This window comes from Oryctolagus cuniculus, chromosome 9 (genome assembly GCF_051225735.1).
Source record: "Oryctolagus cuniculus isolate XC-2025 breed Fujian yellow rabbit chromosome 9, ASM5122573v1, whole genome shotgun sequence".
NCBI classification, from domain to species: Eukaryota; Metazoa; Chordata; class Mammalia; order Lagomorpha; family Leporidae; genus Oryctolagus; species Oryctolagus cuniculus.
Window position 1 is genome coordinate 117,206,671 of NC_142875.1, and position 19,650 is coordinate 117,226,320.

At 39.6% G+C, this 19,650-nt stretch overlaps 1 protein-coding gene across 33 annotated transcripts in view; it reads left to right on the forward strand.

Moving 5' to 3' along the window:
* PLEKHA5 (pleckstrin homology domain containing A5) overlaps positions 1–19,650 on the forward strand; it is a 262,716-nt gene that overhangs the window by 167,873 nt on the left and 75,193 nt on the right. For 19 of the 33 annotated variants that reach the window (XM_051850802.3, XM_070048483.2, XM_051850812.3 and 16 more), the window contains 4 exons: positions 2,209–2,324; positions 6,009–6,476; positions 14,492–14,957; positions 17,563–17,646. In XM_051850802.3, coding sequence (XP_051706762.2) covers positions 2,209–2,324; positions 6,009–6,476; positions 14,492–14,957; positions 17,563–17,646 — 1,134 coding nt within the window. Of the gene's footprint in view, positions 1–2,208; positions 2,325–2,615; positions 2,634–6,008; positions 6,477–14,491; positions 14,958–17,562; positions 17,647–19,650 lie in introns of all 33 variants that reach the window. The other 14 variants (XM_089303894.1, XM_051850800.2, XM_051850805.2 and 11 more) reach the window with 1 other exon arrangement.

Below are 19,650 nucleotides of genomic sequence, written 5' to 3' on the forward strand. Positions count from 1 at the left end.
TGTCCAGTAAGAAGCCACTTTTAAGTTGGTAAATTTTTGTTTTCAGTCACCATGCTGCATTCCTTGCTGTATGGTTATGGCTAAAATAAACTTCATAAGCCACCTGTTTATTAAGTTACTTTTAAATTGAGAATTATAAGAGATTTAATATAGAAATCTCATTTTTAAGGAAAAGGGGGAATAGGATAACACATGCTGTTATTTAACAGTGAAAATGTTCATACCCTTGCTAAATCAATTCAAATTTCAAAGCCCCACTTACTTTTAAAGAACATTCAGGACTACAACTGACTTAAAATTTGGCAACTGAATCTGTTACATTATCTATGGAGATGAAAGAACAGGAAAGAAACAGTGGTGACGTTAATGTGTGGGGTGACCACGGCCTCAATGAGAGGTGGTATCCGAGCAATGGCTTGAGCATGCTAGGAGAATAATTTCATATTTAAGTAGATTTTTATCAAACTTAATTAGCAGTGTCAACCAGAGAGACAGAATTACATATTTTAGATGTCATAACAAAGTTCAGTGCTGATAACTTAAAAAAATAACGATTAGTAAAGCCACAAGTAGAACTGTGTGATATTAACACTATTATTTGGCCATGCATTTAAATATTTTTGTTAGCAAATGTTTTTTCATTTGTACTATTTGTAATACCTTTTACTAGGTTCTTAAGACTGAAAAAATTACTAGACTGTTAAAATACCAATAAAAGTGACCATGTGTATGAAGTCTTTTTTTCTCTGTAATTACTGGGTTCACCCAATTTCAATTTTATCTGTAACAAGAATAGTAACTGCTATTTCAAATTCTTTCTTCTTTGGTGGTGTTCCTCTGAATTTGTGAGCTGCCTCATTACTACGTCTGCTGACATTGATGCTTCTGGATTATGGAAATGGTAAGTGGAAACTAAAGTGACGGCTGCAGAACACAAGTGTGCAACATAGCACCTTGCTGGGTACCGATTTCCATTTGACAGATAGGTGGGGCATTTGTCAGTGTCATGGGTAGACCTAAGTCTTGTGACCACCAGGCCACAGTTCCTTCCATTGATCACAAATGTGGGCAGTGGTCTCTACTCATTTTTCTAAAGCCCCACTCAGAGAGTCCGGTGACACTTCAGCAACAACATAGGCTGTTTGAGCTGTTCCCTTTTGAGTTTTTTCCTTGTAGTCATCTCTTTCATAGTCAAGTGAGATTTGTTATATGATGATATTACTGTGTTCATTGAATTTATATATGTCCTGAAAAAGATCCTAAATTAATTTGACATCTGGTTCCAGATTTACTCCTCTCATCTTTTTATATTTAGCACAGTAATTACATACTTAGTACTCTTCCATTACCTCTTAGTGAGCTTAAATAACCTCTGCTTATTTTTCTTTATTTTTGAATGACTAACAGGAGAGTATTACAAGCATTTTTCAATAGAAATTAAAAATATTTTCTCCTGTAGAGTTCCCCACTTCAGCCTTTCATTTCCTGCCTTGACCCATCTGCTGCTGTCAGTGCTTGCCCCTCGTGTAGCCGGCTCTCATCAGTGTCAGTCTTCTTGACTTCCTTCTGTTTCTCAGACAGAGGCATACTGCACCACCAGAAAGAGGAAGTCTGCCTGCCCGTTACATAAGCCTTCTACCTCTTGAAACCAAAATACTTCCACTTCGGCCTTGCACCTTGACAGCCTGAAAGGAAATACCATTTTGGATCATTTATAAATCTCACTTTTGTACATTGCTGTGCATAAGGATTCTGCAGAACACTTTAATAGCAGCACCTTTTGAGGACTGAAGAACTTGCTAACACAAGAGGGAAACGCTGTCACGTGTGCATTTGAATTAATTGTTGCTGGTTGCTCTGGGACATTATTCTTGAATAAAGAAAAGTGAATTGCCATACATGAAAATTGCCAGAGGCATATAGATGGCACAGCACCACTGAGTTCTGCTTTTCCTCCTTCTCACATTTTAGAGTATACACAATTAAAAGAAAAGGGATAAAGTTAAGGGAAAAGCATTAAGTGTATCTTTTTCAAGATAAATAATTATATGGTTTCTTACGTCATTTCAATTTCTTACATAAAAGACAAGTCTACTTTCTTAAAAATTTGACAGTAATGATCTATGCAAGGGACCACTTATCTGTTTTTCTTTTTCTTTTACAGAGTCCCGTATTTTTCTTTAAAATGATCGTGTCATTTTCAATCAGGCAGCCCATCCAAACATGCGGACCTATTATTTCTGCACTGATACAGGAAAGGAAATGGAGTTGTGGATGAAGGCCATGTTAGATGCTGCCCTGGTGCAGACAGAACCTGTGAAAAGGTAAAGGCCTGTAGGGAAAATAATACTGATCGCCACTTCCATTGTTTTCCATGCCTAGCAGGCACACCATTGTCGTGGTACATAGCACCTTCATAGTCATGACATGGAATCATTTTGTTCCGCAGAAAGCAAGGATTAATTCATGTTCTGTGTTAATTTAATGCACCTTATTAATTTGAAATATTGCGTACATTTTATTCCACCCTTCTTCTTTACTCATTTTCACTTATCAGCTTACTGAGGTGACTCTAGAATCCTAACATTCAAACTGAATATTCTTTCTTCTTACAGAATTACCTTTAATTTCCGGTGAGTACATTTTAAATTGTTATCTTAAAGCTATGCAGACTTATAGCCTTTAAGACAGTGTTTTTTAAGATCCTGAATCTTAGCATCTACTTTCATAATTCAATTGTTTTTATTTTCATAGAGTTAATTATATTTTTATAGTATGTTGAAGGTTTTTGAAGTTTAGTAAATTAAAGTAAGTTTTGATGAATTTTATTTCTTCAGCATTTTCTGGTAGACTTTAATACTTATTAAAGGATTAATATTTGTTTATTCAGAAATAGTTCATCAAGCATTTAGATGATTTTTAATCTGTCCACTTATTGGTGAATTGTGCCTTCTTTGTTCTGAAAACTTAGTATTAAGATTCCTTGATACAGATGTGCACTATGAAAATTTACCTAAGTGTAGTATTTTTCCCTGCTTGATGATACTATCATTTTAATATTCTTCCATTATTTTAAAGAAAAAATCAGAGGAAATCTGTTTCTCAAACTGTAAATAAAAATTGAATAATGTACTTCTTAAGAGATTATATTCCTATAATTTAAAGGTAAATTTATAACACAACTAACTTTTATTTCCTGTTAGTGACAATTATGCATGTATTTTACATAAGGAAGATGCCAACATGCAGGTTTGGTCCTTTTCCCCCTCCTCAGAAAATTAGGGGATTGTTAACAGTGTCAATCTTGAGTCTTTTTTTTTTCTTCCTTATTGGCTAAAAGACTTTAAGTTGAAGCTATATTTCTGCAGTTTTTATAAATATTAAATCTAAATCAAGTTAGCCACTCACTACTAATTAGATACTGGAAAAAGCATAGAAAGAAAAAGAGAACTTAAGTTGGAGCTCTAGGCACTTACTTTTAGGGAAAACCACCTCTACCTACGCAGAGTCTAATCTAAGAGCCCATAGAAAGAAAATCTGCTTCTGGAATTCCAGGTGTAAAACTTACCTGAAGGGACATAAAGATGAGGTGGTAAGCATTGAGAAGTAAAGAAAATGTGTAAGTAAAAAGAATTAACTTAGAGTCTTAAGTAGTTTTACATTTAATGTAAAATTTGAAGATAATTTTTTAGAATATGGAAGTCAATAACTAAAATATCTGAATTTCCAAGTCATTTCAATAATCTGTTATACTTTTCCCAAAATTTTAACTTATTTCCATTTATTTTTATTGAATTTGCCACTCTAAAAACTCACAGTTAATTCTCATAATTCGGGGTGATACAGATGATGGTTGGCGTTTTTGTTTGCTTGTTTTGTTTGTTTGACTTCTTGCAACCTAGTAGTTGATTTATGTGCCCGTCACCATCTTCAGCCAGTTGTGTTGGTGAAATTGGCTCAGTCACCCAGGAATGATTATGCATCACTGTGTGTCCAGTCTGGAGACAGTCACTGTTACCTCTGCAAATCACATCCTTTTTTCTACTCCCAGTTGCTGACAAGTTTATCCCATCCTTTTAGGTGTGGTCATTCCGTGTGAAGGTATCTAGTATTTCCTATCTAAAGCATAGGGAAATTTTGCTTGTTTAGTTTTAAAATATTAGACTACCTTTGCCTTGTGGCCAGAATACTTACAATTCATATCAGGACATATCACCTAAGAGATGAAGCATCTAGTTTTTAACTAAATGGTTTCATTTCATCAAAATTTATGTAATATTTCCCCCTGTGAAGTACAATGTCATAGTCCCCTAGTATGTACATCACTGATAGCATAAAAGAATGCTGAGTGTGGTATACATTCCATAGAGAATGTTCATTTCCAGGCCTGTTTTTTTCACTTTACATTTCTCAGTGAATTTTCTACACTGATTCAAGTGTCAACTATTTTAAAAATTAGATCACAAGTTTTACATTATTTATGTTGATCAGTATACTTCGAATCAGCTTTCCTCCACTTAGGGAAAGTCATCACGAATATCTTTTTTGATTATATTTCTTCAATAATAAATCTTTGGGGAAAAAAAGTCAATGCACTTCTACCTTTAAGTGATAGCTTTTGATAGACTAAAGACAAATGAGTTTGAAACATCTTTTCAAATATTTAGTAACCCTCCACCCCAGAATTCAACAAGGAGAAATGTGCTTTTTGTGGATATTTTCTGACTTTTATTCTTCCAGGAAAAGAAACTCCATAACCTACATAGTGAAATAATATCCCTTCCAGCCCAGAAACTATGATTTGTTTCTAACCTAAGAATGAATATATGAGCAGTCCAGAATTTCAACCCAAGAACAGTTTTCACATTTGTTTTCACTTTTTACTCAATGACTGTATGTCTGTAGATACAAATAGATAGATATAGATGCTTTCAATTATGGTTGAAGATAGATATATTTGTATGAGTCTATGTATTTCCCACACATCACAAAAACGGGCAGCAGTCCCATGGGTAGGATCGGGTAGGAGGAGTATTGTTAGGTATTGAGACATGGAAGGCTGGCCAGTTCCTCTGAGGCCTCCCAGAGTGACTTGATCTTGGCAGTTTGATACACTTGCAGATGCTCAGCTTGACCTTGTCAGAGACCACAAATGATTGGGCTCAGAGATGCTGATTCCCATCCAGAGACCTAAATAGACCACCTGGCATGGTGAGCAGTAAGCCGTCAGGTGGCCCAGACGTACTCTGCTAACTGGCATGTTCTTCCGCTGGGCAGATGGACAGGGGTGCCATATTCTCCAGAAATGCTTAATGGGATGGAATAACAGTGGTAATAAGGTTTGTACCAGCCACTGATTTACTCAGTTGGTTCTCACAGCAACCCTTAGACCTTGGTGCTATGTTACACCCATTTACCAAACAGGACATTGAGGCCTGATAAGTTTTTGAACTTTGCCCAAAGATGCAGCCAGTAAAAGGTGGCATTTTGAGCACAACCTAGGCAGTCTGGCTTCCCGAGCTCTCACACCACGCTCAGGTCGTCTTGAGTGCAGACAGAGAAAGTCACAGGGCACAGACCTTTGATAGCATCAACTCTATTTCCTGTTGCAACCATTTCCACAACAGGCTCACGCTAACCCTCCTGGCTAGGAGCCACATCATTCGTACCAAGTACCTAGTACTCCTTTAAGTGTGGGTTTGTGGTTTAACTGCCGAAAGACAGTTTTACTTGCTTTATTTCCAGGTTTCCAAAGGTGGGCCCGTAATCCCTCTTTATCCTACAGTGCTTTCTGTGCTTTGTTTGCTTTGTAACACATTCTGTTGTTGTACTGGAATGTTGCTACCACAGCACTGGGGCTTGGTCAGCCTTGTCCTTTGTGACCCTTCCCAGGGTGTTACGTTTTGTTTTTGTTTTCCAAGAGGTCAAATTTTTCCTAGATTTAATCTCAGAAAATAATATGTGCATTATTTCATGTGATTCACTATAATACTATTCTGTGATTTCAGAGTGGACAAGATTACATCTGAAAGTGCACCAACTAAAGAAACCAATAATATTCCCAACCACCGAGTGCTAATTAAACCAGAGGTCCAAAACAACCAAAAAAACAAGGAAATAAGCAAACTTGAAGAAAAAAAGGCACTAGAAGCTGAAAAATACGGATTTCAGAAGGATGGTCAAGATAGACCTTTAACAAAAATTAATAGCGTGAAGTTGAATTCTGTGTCATCTGAATATGATGGCGGGCCAGCGTGCCCAGCTCCAACAGCACACTACAGAGCAGTCAGTGTGAACAGTTCAGAGAACAAAACAGTCAATGTCAGCTTGGCAGACCTGAGAAGTGGCAACCCCCCAAATACAGGGTCCCTGCACACAGAGGCTGACCGAGTCATACAGAGAACAAATTCAATGCAGCAGCTGGAGCAGTGGATTAAAATCCAGAAGGGGAGGGGTCATGAGGAAGAAACGAGGGGGTAAGTGTTTTATGAAAAGCTTTATTTGACATTGTGTTGATGGAGATGGGTTCTGAGCTATCAGTTGAGAGTATAGGTTTCATTTGTGTTTTACATATTACAGCTCCTTCACTCTTTCTTTTGTTCATGATGATGAGATATGAGTGTTTTTCTCTGCCTGTCATTTTTTTTGTCACTCAGCTTTACTAATGGCGTCATCCTCCCTGGCCTGGTTCAAGGAAAGGCTTGGGTTGAAAGTAGAGATCGATTCTGGGTTGAAGTTGGGAGTAAGCCTTCTCCTTCTGCCCTGTTCATGTCTGGTCCACTGTGCCACTTTTACCTTCTCCTAGAATTCTCAACTGTGATTTGCCAGTGAGAATTTGACTCCTGCCTCCCTACCAGTCTACTCTAACTGCTCCTCCAGTAGCTTCTGCAGCGCAGCACAATGCCAGGAATTCCTGAGAGAGGTGGTTGGAAGACAGCACAGCTTCCTGCTCTCTGGCTGTGTCTCAGTCCATGGTTTTCTTAAATCGAAAGGCACATGACTTAAGTGTTACATTTATTGGTCTAGGTATTTACTCATTTATGTGTGTGCTTGTTCTTCATATATTTATTGTACAACAGTGGGACCATAAAGTAAAATAATGAAATATTATAACCATGGGGCCAGAAAGTCAAATAATGAAAAGAAATGGTCCAGGTTCTCATCAAGGTCACCGTCTAGCAGAGGCAGCGTTTGAGAAAGCGTGACAGAAACAAGGAAGGAAGAACGGGGTGCTGTCGGGGCACACTTCAGTGACAGCAACATGACCATAAAGCTTCAGGGTTCAGAAAACCTTTTTAGAGGAAAGGAAGTAGACATGCATGTCTTGGCAGAGAGAGGAGTCTGAAGTCCAGAATGGCATGGTGGTCACCGCTTTGACAGTGGATGAGGAGCCAGGCTAGAACAATAAGCCAGAAGAGATCTCCGGATTGGTGCAGAATCAGTTGGGGAAAATTTAAAAGTTACTTGAGTGAATGAAATGTGGAAAAAGAGAGGGACTGTATTCAAGACAGGGAAATGACAAGAACTGACTGATTGTTCCATGTACTTGGTTGCAAACTAGTATTGCTCGTGACTTAAGTTTGAGCAGTCGACAGAAATCAGCCATGCTACCTGGCTTCTTGGCTGGGCATCTGGAGTGGTCTGTCTTTCCACCTGGAAGATGTGGGAAGAGAGAAGGTGGTGACCGGCTGGGACAGGTTATGTTTGAGGTGCCGCTGAGTCTGTGTCCAAAGAGAAATCTGAACTTGAATGCTTCATTTTGGAGTGTCATCAGTGTATCAGAAGTAATGAAAGGTGAGTAGGAGAGTAGACGGATTCATCCAGTGGGGAGACTGGACAAGAGAAAGACTAAGGAAAACCTGAAAGAATATTGAAAGAATAAAGGGATTGGGGCAGGAGCCAGCAAACAAAATGGGAATAAAGCCAGAGGTGGTGTAGTAAGTGAAGCCTCCACCTGCAGCCCTGGCATACCATATGGGTGGGAGTTCATGTCCTAGCTGTTCTTCCTCCGATCCGCCTCTCTGCTAATGGCCTAGGAAGGTGTTTGGGCCTCTGCATCCACATGGGAGACTTGGAGGAAGCTCCTGGCTCCTGTTTTCTGATCAGCCCAGCTCCCGCTGTTGTGACCATTTGGGGAGTGAACCAGCTGGTGGAAGATGGTTCTATCTGTCTCTCCCTCTCTCTTATCTGTAACCCCTGCCTCTCAAATAAATAAATAAATCTAAAAAAAAAAAAAAAGCAGTTTTACATTTTAAGAAGTAAATACTGCAAAATACTTTAATGTGCTAGTACATAAAAGTTAACTGGAGGGGCTGGCACCATGGCTCACTTGGTTAATCCTCCACCTGTTGTGCCGGCATCCATATGGGCGCCAGGTTCTAGTCCCAGCTGCTCCTCTTCCAGTCCAGCTCTCTGCTGTGATCCAGGAGAGCAATGGAGGATGGCCCAAGTGCTTGGGTGCCTGCACCCGCATGGGAAACTAGGAAGACACATCTGACTCCTGGCTTCAGATCGGCGCAGCGCCAGCCATAATGGCCATTTTGGGGGGTGAACCAATGGAAGGAAGACCTTTCCCTCTTTCTCTCTCTCTCACTGTCTGTAACTCTACCTATCAAAAAAAAAAAAAAAAAGAGTTAACTGGAGAGTTGAAAGTCTTCAGTGGTAGGAAACCGGAAAACAATGACATGGATGATATTGTAACTGGATGAAGATTAATCTGTCATGATGGTGAAACTTGGGAGGTGGTGGGCACGTCCCTGCTGTGATGCTCAGTTGGGACATCTGGCACCTGCCATTGTCAGTGGAGATCCCTCTCTCAGAGCACCTCGAAAGCCTGGGAACATTTGGCTTCATTCTCGCCTTTTTAAGATTTTTTTATTTATTATTTTTTAAATTTATTTGAAAGAGTTATAGAAAGAGGAGGAAAGAGAGATTTTTCTGTCCACTGGTTCACTCCTTAAACGGCCACAGGTGAGGTTGGGCCAGGCTATAGTGAGGAGCCTGGAACTCCATCCGGGTCTCCCATGTGGGTGGAGGGTCCAAGTACTTTCGACATCTTCTGCTGCTTTCCCAGATGCATTAGCAAGGATGTAGGGCAGCCGGGACTTGAACTGGCAACCATATGGAATACAGGTGTCACTGGCAGCTGGTTAATCCCACTGGACCACAACGCCAGCCCTGCTCACTTTTCTTTTCTTCTCTTTTCTTTCCTTTTTTTTTTAAAAAGATTTATTTATTTATCTTAAAAGCAGATTTAGAGAGGAAGAGAGGCAAAGGTCTTTCATCTGCTGGTTTACTCTCAAAGTGGCTGCAACTGCCGGAATTAGGCAGATCCGAAGCCAGGAGCCAGGAGCTTCTTCTGGGTCTCCCATGTGTATGCAGGGGCCCAACGACTTGGCCATTTTCTTTTGTTTTTCTCAGGCCGTAGCAGAAAGGTGGATCAGAAGTGGAGCAGTCAGGTCTTGAAACAGCACCCATATGGGATGCCAGCACTGCAAGCGGTGCCCTTACCTGCTATGCCACAGCACCGGCTCCTTTTTTTTTTTTTTTTTTTTTTTTTTAAGATTTATTTATTTATTTTGAAAGGCAGAGTTACAGAGACAGAGAGAGAGGTCTTCCATCCGCGGATTCACTCCTCAAATGGCCACAACAGCCAGAGCTGGGCCAATCTAAAGCCAGGAGCCAGGAGCTTTCTTCCGGGTCTGCCACGTGGATGCCGGGGCCCAAGGACTTAGGCCATCTTCTTTTTTCCCCAAGCTATAGCAAAGAGCTGGATCGGAAAAGGAGCAGCTAGGACTAGAACTGGTGCCCATATGGGATGCCAGCACTGCAGGTGGAGGCTTTAGCCCACTCCATCACAGTGCTACTCCCCAGGTTCTTTTAAGCTAAGGTTTTCTCTCAATTCCTTCTCAGCTTTCAGTTCATCGTGATGCCAGCTTCCATTAAGTTCTTTGGAAATGGCTAGAGTCTGTTTTGAATTATTAAACTAAATCAGCTCCGTTATTATGTAAACTTCATCACAGAGAAATAGTTGTTGTGTTTTATAATGGAATGTTTTTTATTGGTGGAAAGAAGCCTATTGTAATTCATGTTATAATTCATTTTTTTTAAACCTTGATGAAAGACTTTCTTTTCTTATTAACATTCTGATAGGGAGAAAAAAGGTTTAATATTTAGTCAAAAGTAGATCCCTGCATCTGTGAACAAAGCTTTAAAGTTTCTTTGTGGGTGCAGGCACTGTTAGGATGCATGGTGCCTTAAGCCATTGTTCTGCCTGGCAGAATCACAGAGCCAGGGTTTCCTGGGGTTTGACAGGCAGCTGCTGGTGAATGGGGCCCTAAACCCGATGAAGGAGCTTACAGCGTGTGTTTCTGAAGCTTTCACTTACAAGCAAATCACACTTTGATTAATTTGAATCTCTTTGGAGGAAAGCGCTGAAAGAAATTGTAGTTTTTTTGAAAAACAGCCCTCAGTGCTAGAAAACATATGAACCACAAATAAACTTGCTAGATAATAAACTAATTTTCTAATAAGACTCTGCAGAAGTGGTTCCTCCAATGGCAGAAGTAGCCATTAAACTTCGAAGTATTAATAAATCGAGTTTACTAGAAAAGCAGTCCAGTCGTGAGTGATTCTGTGATGGGTCTGACAGTTTGCCTCGACAGTGTCTCCCCACCAAGGCCTGCTCACACTGAATGCCTCAGGGCACAGGCAGTGGAGTGGGAGTTCCTGGACACCAGGTTTACAGATTAGTGGATAGGTTGTCTCTTCTTCATATGAATATGTTTCTAGGATATCGTTCAGTTCTTGATCTAGAGACTTTTCCGTACTGAGGCATCTGTAATACTTCTTGAATTTATGAACGACCAAACCAACAGGTGTGCCAGGGCAAATTTATTTATAGGAGGGCAGCTTCTCTCGGATGGAACTTGGGTGCCTGGCTGACACGCTGTCTGAGCAGATGGCCATGGCATCGCCTGCTCTGGGTTTGCTCCTTCTCCAGTTTCTGGCTTTCACGTTATCAGCAAAGATGGGGATGGGGTCAGGGGATACATATGGTGGACATTGCAAGAATTAAACTCTTCCTACTGGTTGGACAAAAGTGTCCGGGACCTTTCTTGGTCCCTCCAGACTCGTCAGATGCTGGGCCTGACTGCTGAGGTTCTTGTCTGGGACATTTTGTTCAGTTGTGAACAAAGCAGCTTTTGAGTAAAGATGCTTTAAATCACCAGCATGATGGAAGACATGTAGGTTAGGAGGAATAACTGAAGGAACTAAAAATACATTGGATACAGGATTCAGGCCCAGGGTTTTAGAGTGCCAGGATGACTTGATTATCAGATTGTCTTCTAGATAAGAATACAAAACTCCAGGAAGTTTGAGTTGATCAACCACCTAGGTTTTCTAAGACCGTGTCCTTAATTCCTTAATTTTTTTGGGTGTCTTTTTCATACTTAAGTGGTTGACATAGACAGAAAAGAGTTGGCTTGTTTTTTTGTTGTTGGTCATCCACCTAGATTTTGACAACATTCTAAGACTGTGCCCTTAATTTTTTTTAGTACCTTTTTCATATTTAAATGATTGATACAGACAGAAAAGAGTTGAGTTTTTTTGTTGTTGTTGTCAAATAACCTTTTGCAGCATTTTTAAATATAAGGATTTTTTTTTCATTAAATGGGGAAGTATAAGGCTCCCTGGTATAATTAATAAGAGTGTTGCTTTGGCGATTAGGAGACCAGCGCTTTAGTTCTTGCTGGCCCATGAACTCTGCAGCCCCGAGTACTATGGTAATATAGGGATATGATGACTAGATGTCTGCTCACCAGCTCTCCGACACCATCAACTTTCTCAGAGTCCCAGGAGATGTCATTTGTTTAAAGTCTAAGTACTTAGTAGAAACGCAGGTATCAGAGCCTGGGTCTCCTGATTTTTGATAAACGTTTTCCTACTTGTTTTGCTTCTCTGTTGCTGTATTTTTCACAGCATTATCCTTTTTGTGGGTGCTTTGACACACGAGAAAGAATTTGTATTTACCATAAGACCTTCCTCTGTATTAAGGTAACAAAGTTCTACTATCCCCAAGAGGCACAAATTGTACAGGAATTGCATCGCTGGCATGTCCTATAACTTGAAATACCAATTCATTACCTCCAATCACAATGGAATCTTTCTTCTTTTTTTACTGGAATATTTTGGTATTCATGTATTGTTACTGACAATAAGCTTTTGGGACAAAAAAGAACTCTGATATCCAGATTATCAATGAAGAACCCCCAGATGATGAAAAGTACTTACAAAGTAACAATTTATACTTAAAGTCTTTTGACCCCTCTGGTCCATATCATCACCAACATCTCTGACATTTTAGTACCCAGTAGGAGGCAGCAAAATCCCACCACACAGTTGTGCATGGTTAATTCCCAGATAACCTGTATGGTTGCAATACAGTACTTAGGAGAAAGTTGTTAACTGAGCATTGAAAGAAGATGTCAGGAAGAGCCTCGGGCGATCACTGACATCATAAATAAGAGTGTCAATTGTTAAATCAACAACAGGAGTCACTGTGCACTTGCTCCCCATGTAGGACCTCTGTCCTTAATGTGTTGTACTGTGAGAATTAATGATAAAAACCAGTCTTCAAACAGTACTTAATACTTTGTGTTTGTGTGGGTGCAAACTTGAAATCTTTACTTAGTATAGAGTTGATCTTCTGTATGTAAAGATAATTGAAAATTAATAAAGAATGGGATTGGAGAGGGAGTAGGAGGTGGGATGGTTTGCGGGTGAGAGGGTGGTTACGGGAGGAAAAACCACTATAATCCAAAAGTTGTACCTATGAAATTTATGTTAATTAAATAAAAGCTTTCTATTAAAAAAAAGAAATAAGATGTCAGGAAACCTGGGATCTGGGGTCTGAACTCTCTTGCATACGTAGTTCATTGAATCACATTGAATTTAATATTAAAATAGAAATTTATATCTGTGGAAATACTTATGATTTAACCTTGCTCCTTTTAACCTAGGTTTTTCTAATGATGGTTATTATAAAAAGGTTATGTGTGCTTTTATAATTTGAATTGTAATTGTAGGTATCTCTGAAGATAGATAGGAAATATAAATTTTAACTTTATATAGAATTTTAATAACTTTTTAAAATAATTTTTCATATAATGTATTTGACCTAGTATGAGATTTTAGCACAAAGATAGTTTTGAAAACTCTAAAGAGTATGTTTATCAATGTCTTTTTAAAAAAATCATGAACTGAAATTTTAATTAAATTGTGCTTTGTGTTTGGTAATATATGATTACACATCACACATCCAGTTCCAAAATTTAGCATTGTGAAAGAATTATATTTTACATGCATGATTGCTTTGAAAGGCAGCTTTCCCCTAACCCCCAAATATTGATAGCTGTTCCTGGAGTGAAATGTTAATTAATTAGCGTGTTGGAAACATTGCAAAATTCCTGGGATTGAGTTTTGTATCTCAAGTATTGTCATGTTTAAGTGTTTTGTCTTTAAATAATGAGTTTTTGAGCCTTCGCTTCAAGTCAGGACAAGTTAGGAAGGGAAAGTATCCCTTCCCACCACCAAAGTCCTGGTGGTCTTCCTCCAGTTAAGTAGCTGTGGTTCTGAGAGAGGAGCCCATGCACCCAGCAACAGCCCACTCCCCTTCTTTATGCTCCATCGGTGCAGTTTGAAACCTCCATGTTCCATCCAGGAATCCTGTTTAATTATTCTAATGAGTTGTGTGAGAATGAGAGTCCAGGAATTTATTTGTGTAAAAATAAAGAAGGTGCAGGGACAGACTTCAGATTAGATCTTCAACATTCTAGTTTTTCAAATGAAGTGTGACAAATACCTTCTTTTTTGTTTTGTTTTGGTTTGGTTTGGTTTGTTTTTGACAGGCAGAGTGGACAGTGAGAGAGAGAGAGACAGAGAGAAAGGTCTTCCTTTGCCGTTGGTTCACCCTCCAGTGGCCGCCGCGGACGGCGCACCGCGCTGATCCGATGGCAGGAGCCAGGTACTTATCCTGGTCTCCCATGGGGTGCAGGGTCCAAGTACTTGGGCCGTCCTCCTCTGCCCTCCCGGGCCACAGCAGAGAGCTGGCCTGGAAGAGGGGCAACAGGGACAGAATCCCCGACCAGGACTAGAACCTGGGGTGCCGGTGCCGCTAGGCGGAGGATTAGCCTAGTGAGCCACGGTGCCAGCAAATACCTTCCTCTTTAAGCCAGATTATATACTGTGTGGAACTAGTAGTCTTTCCTGTAATTGATACAGAAGTTGTTTATTTGATGTATTGAGCTCATCAAGTTGAATTTCATAAAAGGATTATAATTATAATTGATACCTTATGTATTAGTCTTTTTAAAATATATATATCCTCACATCTATTTTACTTAAACCAGAAGAAAATAAATGCACTGTAATTCAGAATTTGGAAAAATTTTCCTTTTTTTTACACTTGGATTTTGGTTTTTGATTTTAGAATAATTTCTTACCAAACATTACCCAGAAATATGCCGAGCCACAGGGCCCAGATTATGGCCCGCTACCCTGAAGGTTACAGAACGCTCCCGAGGAACAGCAAGACCAGACCTGAAAGCATCTGCAGTGTGAACCCTTCGGGCCACGACAAGACCCTGGGTCCTGGAGCGGAGGAGAAGCGCAGGTCAATGAGAGACGACACCATGTGGCAGCTCTACGAGTGGCAGCAGCGCCAGTTCTACAATAAGCAGAGCACCCTCCCTCGACACAGTACTTTGAGTAGCCCTAAAACCATGGTTAATATTTCGGACCAGACCATGCACTCCATCCCCACGTCACCTTCCCATGGGTCCATGGCTGCTTACCAGGGTTACTCCCCTCAACGCACCTACAGATCAGAGGTGTCCTCACCCATCCAGAGAGGAGATGTGACGATAGATCGCAGACACAGGGCCCATCACCCCAAGGTAAGGCAAACCGTCGCCCATGTTAGCTCACTGCTGGGTAGCTGCTGTGTTTGCTTTCTGGAAGACTGAGCTTTGAAATACAAGAGACAAGAGAATAGGGAGAAAGTAAGCAAGGCTGGTCTTGGTTACTTAAAAAACTTTTTTTTTTAATTCTACAGTGTCGAATCTCCCGTATAAAGCCTAACATTGCGACGCTGCAGCTCCCAGGAGCACAGAAGCAGTTCTTTTGAGCGATGCATAATGCATTCTTCTCTGCTTGGTAGCGTAGCTCATCAGATCTCCACACATGCATTTTTATTGGCTCTTTACACACTTGCAGATTCCACACCTTCCCTCTTCTGGTGTGTGTGTAATCTTCTATCAGGTTCATCCTGTTTATTTTAAGGATGAAAGTGTTGACCTCATCTTCTAAGCAGCGGAATGTATGGCATAGCGAGATATCTCCTTAAATACCCAATTTAATATTAGGGTCTCAAGAGACCTAGCAGTATGTATAGGAATACATTTTAATAATTAAGACACAGAGATTATTTTCTGTTATTATTTGAACTTAAGTTGGTTTAAGCATTGCTTAGTTAATTATTTGACGTGGATTCACAGTGCTTTGATCAGCTAGCCAGTGTGTAGCCAGTTCCCTAATGTCTATCCTGAAGTGAAATAAATGTCCTTTTCTTTTTAATCCTAGAGAAGTTCTTGCTTTCTGCCACTTTAAAATGTACCTTTTCTTGTTATCCTTGTAACAGGCTGAATCCTTCAGTTTGCATTATTTTGTAAAGCATTTGTTTGATGTTTCCATAAATGTTTGATGGAAATTAATAGATCAATCAGAAATTTTCTTTTGAAGAAAATTTCAGTTTGTCCCCCAAAAGGCTCACTTTGAACTCCAATGCAGCAGTCTTGTCACTTTTTACATCCAAAGGCTGAATTATGATTGATAAAAATAGAAACAATATAATAAGAAAAATCTATTCCAATATAACTTAGTGTGTGCTTTTAAAGTGACTAAATTGCATGCTGTCATGGTTACTAGTGTTTTTCATATTCTTGGGTAGAATGTATCTATTTCAGTAACAAATAGGAGATGAATGTCACTCTCTATTCAGTTCCCAGACAGCTGACTGTCTACCACTACTCTCAGAAAATGGCTCCAACATTGCCAAATGTTTTCTTTTAAGCTGTTCTTTGATCTCCCATGATTTAGATCAGCGCTTCTCAAATTATGGTCTAGACTCCTGGGGTGTTCCCTAAGTGTCCTCATCATACTTCCTGAGAATCTATAAGGTCAAAATTATTTTTAAAATGATAAGGCCCTATTCATTGTACTACCATTTATACATTAGTACAAAAGCAACATTGGGTGAATCTGCTAGCACCTAAGGTAAGTCGAGACCTTGGCTCCAAACTGTACTAGGGACAAAGTGTGTTTCACTGCTGCACACTTGAATATAAGAATAATAGCAAAAATAATAATAGTAATAATAACAGAGTAGCAGATTAACTTAAGAATCTCCTTGATGAAACAGTAAGAGATAATTTTAGTGACTCTTAACCTTTAATCACATTTCATTCTAATATAGTGGTGAAATAGGGTCATACATAAGGTGTATCTCTTGTATACTAAAGTTCAAGTGGTTGATTTGATGGGAAAACATTTACGTGATTATTTGAATTGGAAGCTGAACTAACTCCTTCATGCAACACCATTTATTGGTGGAGAAAGAAACAAATGATAAATATGGTTATTCAGGCTTGATGTTGACAGACATACTTTCTCAAAGTGAAATGCGAACATGTCACTTCAATAAAACAACTGGCAATATTTGTCACTAACAACAACATTTGAGTTTTCAAGTAAAAAGTGTAATTTTGAAACTCACGTATCTGCCACTCTGAGCTTGATGGCTTTGCGGTGCTTAAAGCTTGGTGGTGACACTGACACTTGTGAATTTTGATACTGCGTACTGAAATGTGACAGCCTTGGGAACATTGCATAACTCACTGAAGCAGCATTTTCTAGATGACCAGTGTTCGATGTGACAGTCACTTAAAGTGCAAATTGACCAATGGAGGTTAATGCATCAGGATATCAGAAGTTCACTGATAAGTTTGAGATAACACTTTACAACTATACTTTAAGAAAGTACCACTCATTTTAGCTTTAATGCAGTATTAAAGATGAATATTGGCATTCATCCCAAGAAACTACGAAGCTCTCTTCCTATTTCCAAGTACACATATTGAGGTTGAATTTTCTTCTCATACTTTTCACCAAGAGATTCTCACCACGGGGTGAGCACCGAAGCCAATGACGTGAAAGATTTACCAAGCTGAAAAACACTGCCACCCTTGTCACTAAATTCATTTTTAAAAATATAAAGGGGTCCTGAGACCCGTAGGTATGAGCATAGCAAATCCAGTCTAATACAGAATTACCCTGTTCAACATGGGTATTTAAATCACATGAGAAATTTTCATGTCTTTTTATCAGCACTAATAGTTAATTTTTAAATGGCAGCTTGTAATATGAATTTAAGATTTCTCATGACTAACATGGACAAGGAAGAGAAATTCACCACAGAACTATGCTGTGCCTTTGTTTTCCTAGCATGTCTATATACCTGACAGAAGGTCAATGCCAGCTGGCCTAGCTTCACAGTCCGTCAGTCCCCAGAGCCTGCAAGGCAAAACGGTGAGTATGATGTCTTTATTCACCGTGTCATGTTTTATTTATGCACTACCCAGGAAGGCACAGACCTGACATAGTTTTGAAGTTTGCATTTTCAGAGGAGTATCCCAAAGGAAAACCGTTACTGCTTCCCTGGAAGACATGCTCATCAGAACGAAGTAGCCATTTCAGTGTCTTAGTGAATCTTTTCCCTAAACTGACCACCTAAACAAAAACTCAAATTTTGAAGGTTTGACTGTTTGTTCCTTAGTAGAGCAAACCCAGCAAGCAACCATGAGTAAATCAGCCTAGGGCACATTAAGATTTTTTTTTTCTTGTGAATTTTTATGTTTTTAGAGCTAAAAAAAAAAAGGACCTAATTTGCATAATTGTGCAGGAGAAGTATCTGCCATGATTGATTGGTCAGTGTTACCTTCACAGTGGGAAGGAGTTAGGTTACCAGAACACCACCCCTCCTTAAGCTGAAGAGAAAAGCTGATTGCATCACTGCGTTTGCTTTCAGTGGCATTCTTTTATCAGGGGAGCTGGCTTTGTTATCAGTAAGTAATCTCAGTGTCTGTGAAAATGTGGTTCCATCACCTGTATAGGTTTTCATCATCTACAATTCTCTTGCTACAATAATCAAAACGCACGCGTCTGAACACTGTTTTATTCATCTCCTGCAGGTATAGGTATAAGGAAAACAGTTCCTTGCTTTAAACTCTGTACAGTTTATTTATTAAGGATTACAAGGATTGCTTGACTAAAAGTGAGAACTTTTAAATGCTGGAATTCTTCAGCATCAGATGGTTTATCTGACATGGAAACTGGCACTAGTCGTAAAATAAATACTAAATGTCCTGTTATGAAACTTTCTCTCCTGCCTTGCTCCCTCTAGTGGATATTTGGCATAAAGGCTGTTTGCCATCGCCTACTCCCCTCCCAACCCCAGTTAAATATGCCTCTTTCTACTCGGCCTCACAATTGAAATATCTAGCAAACTTACTGATCTCTTTTATCCCTTACAAAGAAAAATAATAATAATAATAAAGTTTACCTCTTTATCTCCATAGATAATAAACCAGAATTTCAAGATTTCTCTTGGCATTTGTCAAACATCACTCTGGGTCTTAAAATATCTGAATCTCATATTTGACCCTACGTGCTCCCTGACAAGACCTCAAGAACTAGACGTGATGATCATGACCTGAGGACCATCCTCGAATATTGAGGTCACCAGGTGTGATTGGCTTCCGAACACAAGCAGCTCTTGTTATGCAGTGTCTTAAGTCTCACACCGCCAATATTCTTTTTGACCCCTGGAAAGAAAAAAACATAGTTTCACCTCTATGATTAGATACCCAGCTTTCTCTATTCTAGTAACAGTAGTTTACGTTTCTGCTGATGCTTTTCCTGTGTGAAGGCAATAATTTTAATATGATTCCAAGTAACATTTTAAAAGACTTCTGTCTCTAAAAAGGATTATATGGAAAATAAAAGGCAAGATCATTAAACGAACAGAACAGAAAAGAGCTGATAAAATGCTACAGTGTAGGGAAAGCAAATCCAGTTTCTTTTTTTTTTAATTATTATTATTTTTTTTTACTTGACAGAGTTATAGACAGTAAGAGAGAGAGACAGAGAGAAAGGTCTTCCTTCCATTGGTTCACTCCCCAAATGGCCGCTATAGCCGGAGCTGTTCCCATCCGATGCCAGGAGCCAGGAGCTTCTTTTGGGTCTCCCACATGGGTGCAAGGGCCCAAGGACTTGCGCCATCTTGTACTGCTTTCCCAGGCTACAGTAGAGACCAGATCGGAAGTGGAGCAGCCAGGACTAGAACCCAGCACCCATATGGGATGCCGGCACCGCAGGCAGAGGATTAACCAAGTGAGCCACAGCATCGGCCCAAGCAAATCCAATTTCAAGAATGCTTTTTGGCATGATTTTTGGAGTACATCATGGCCATTAATTGAGTAAATCTTCCTCACCTACCTGCAGTTCTTAATAGCAAAGCTCAGAGAAACACCA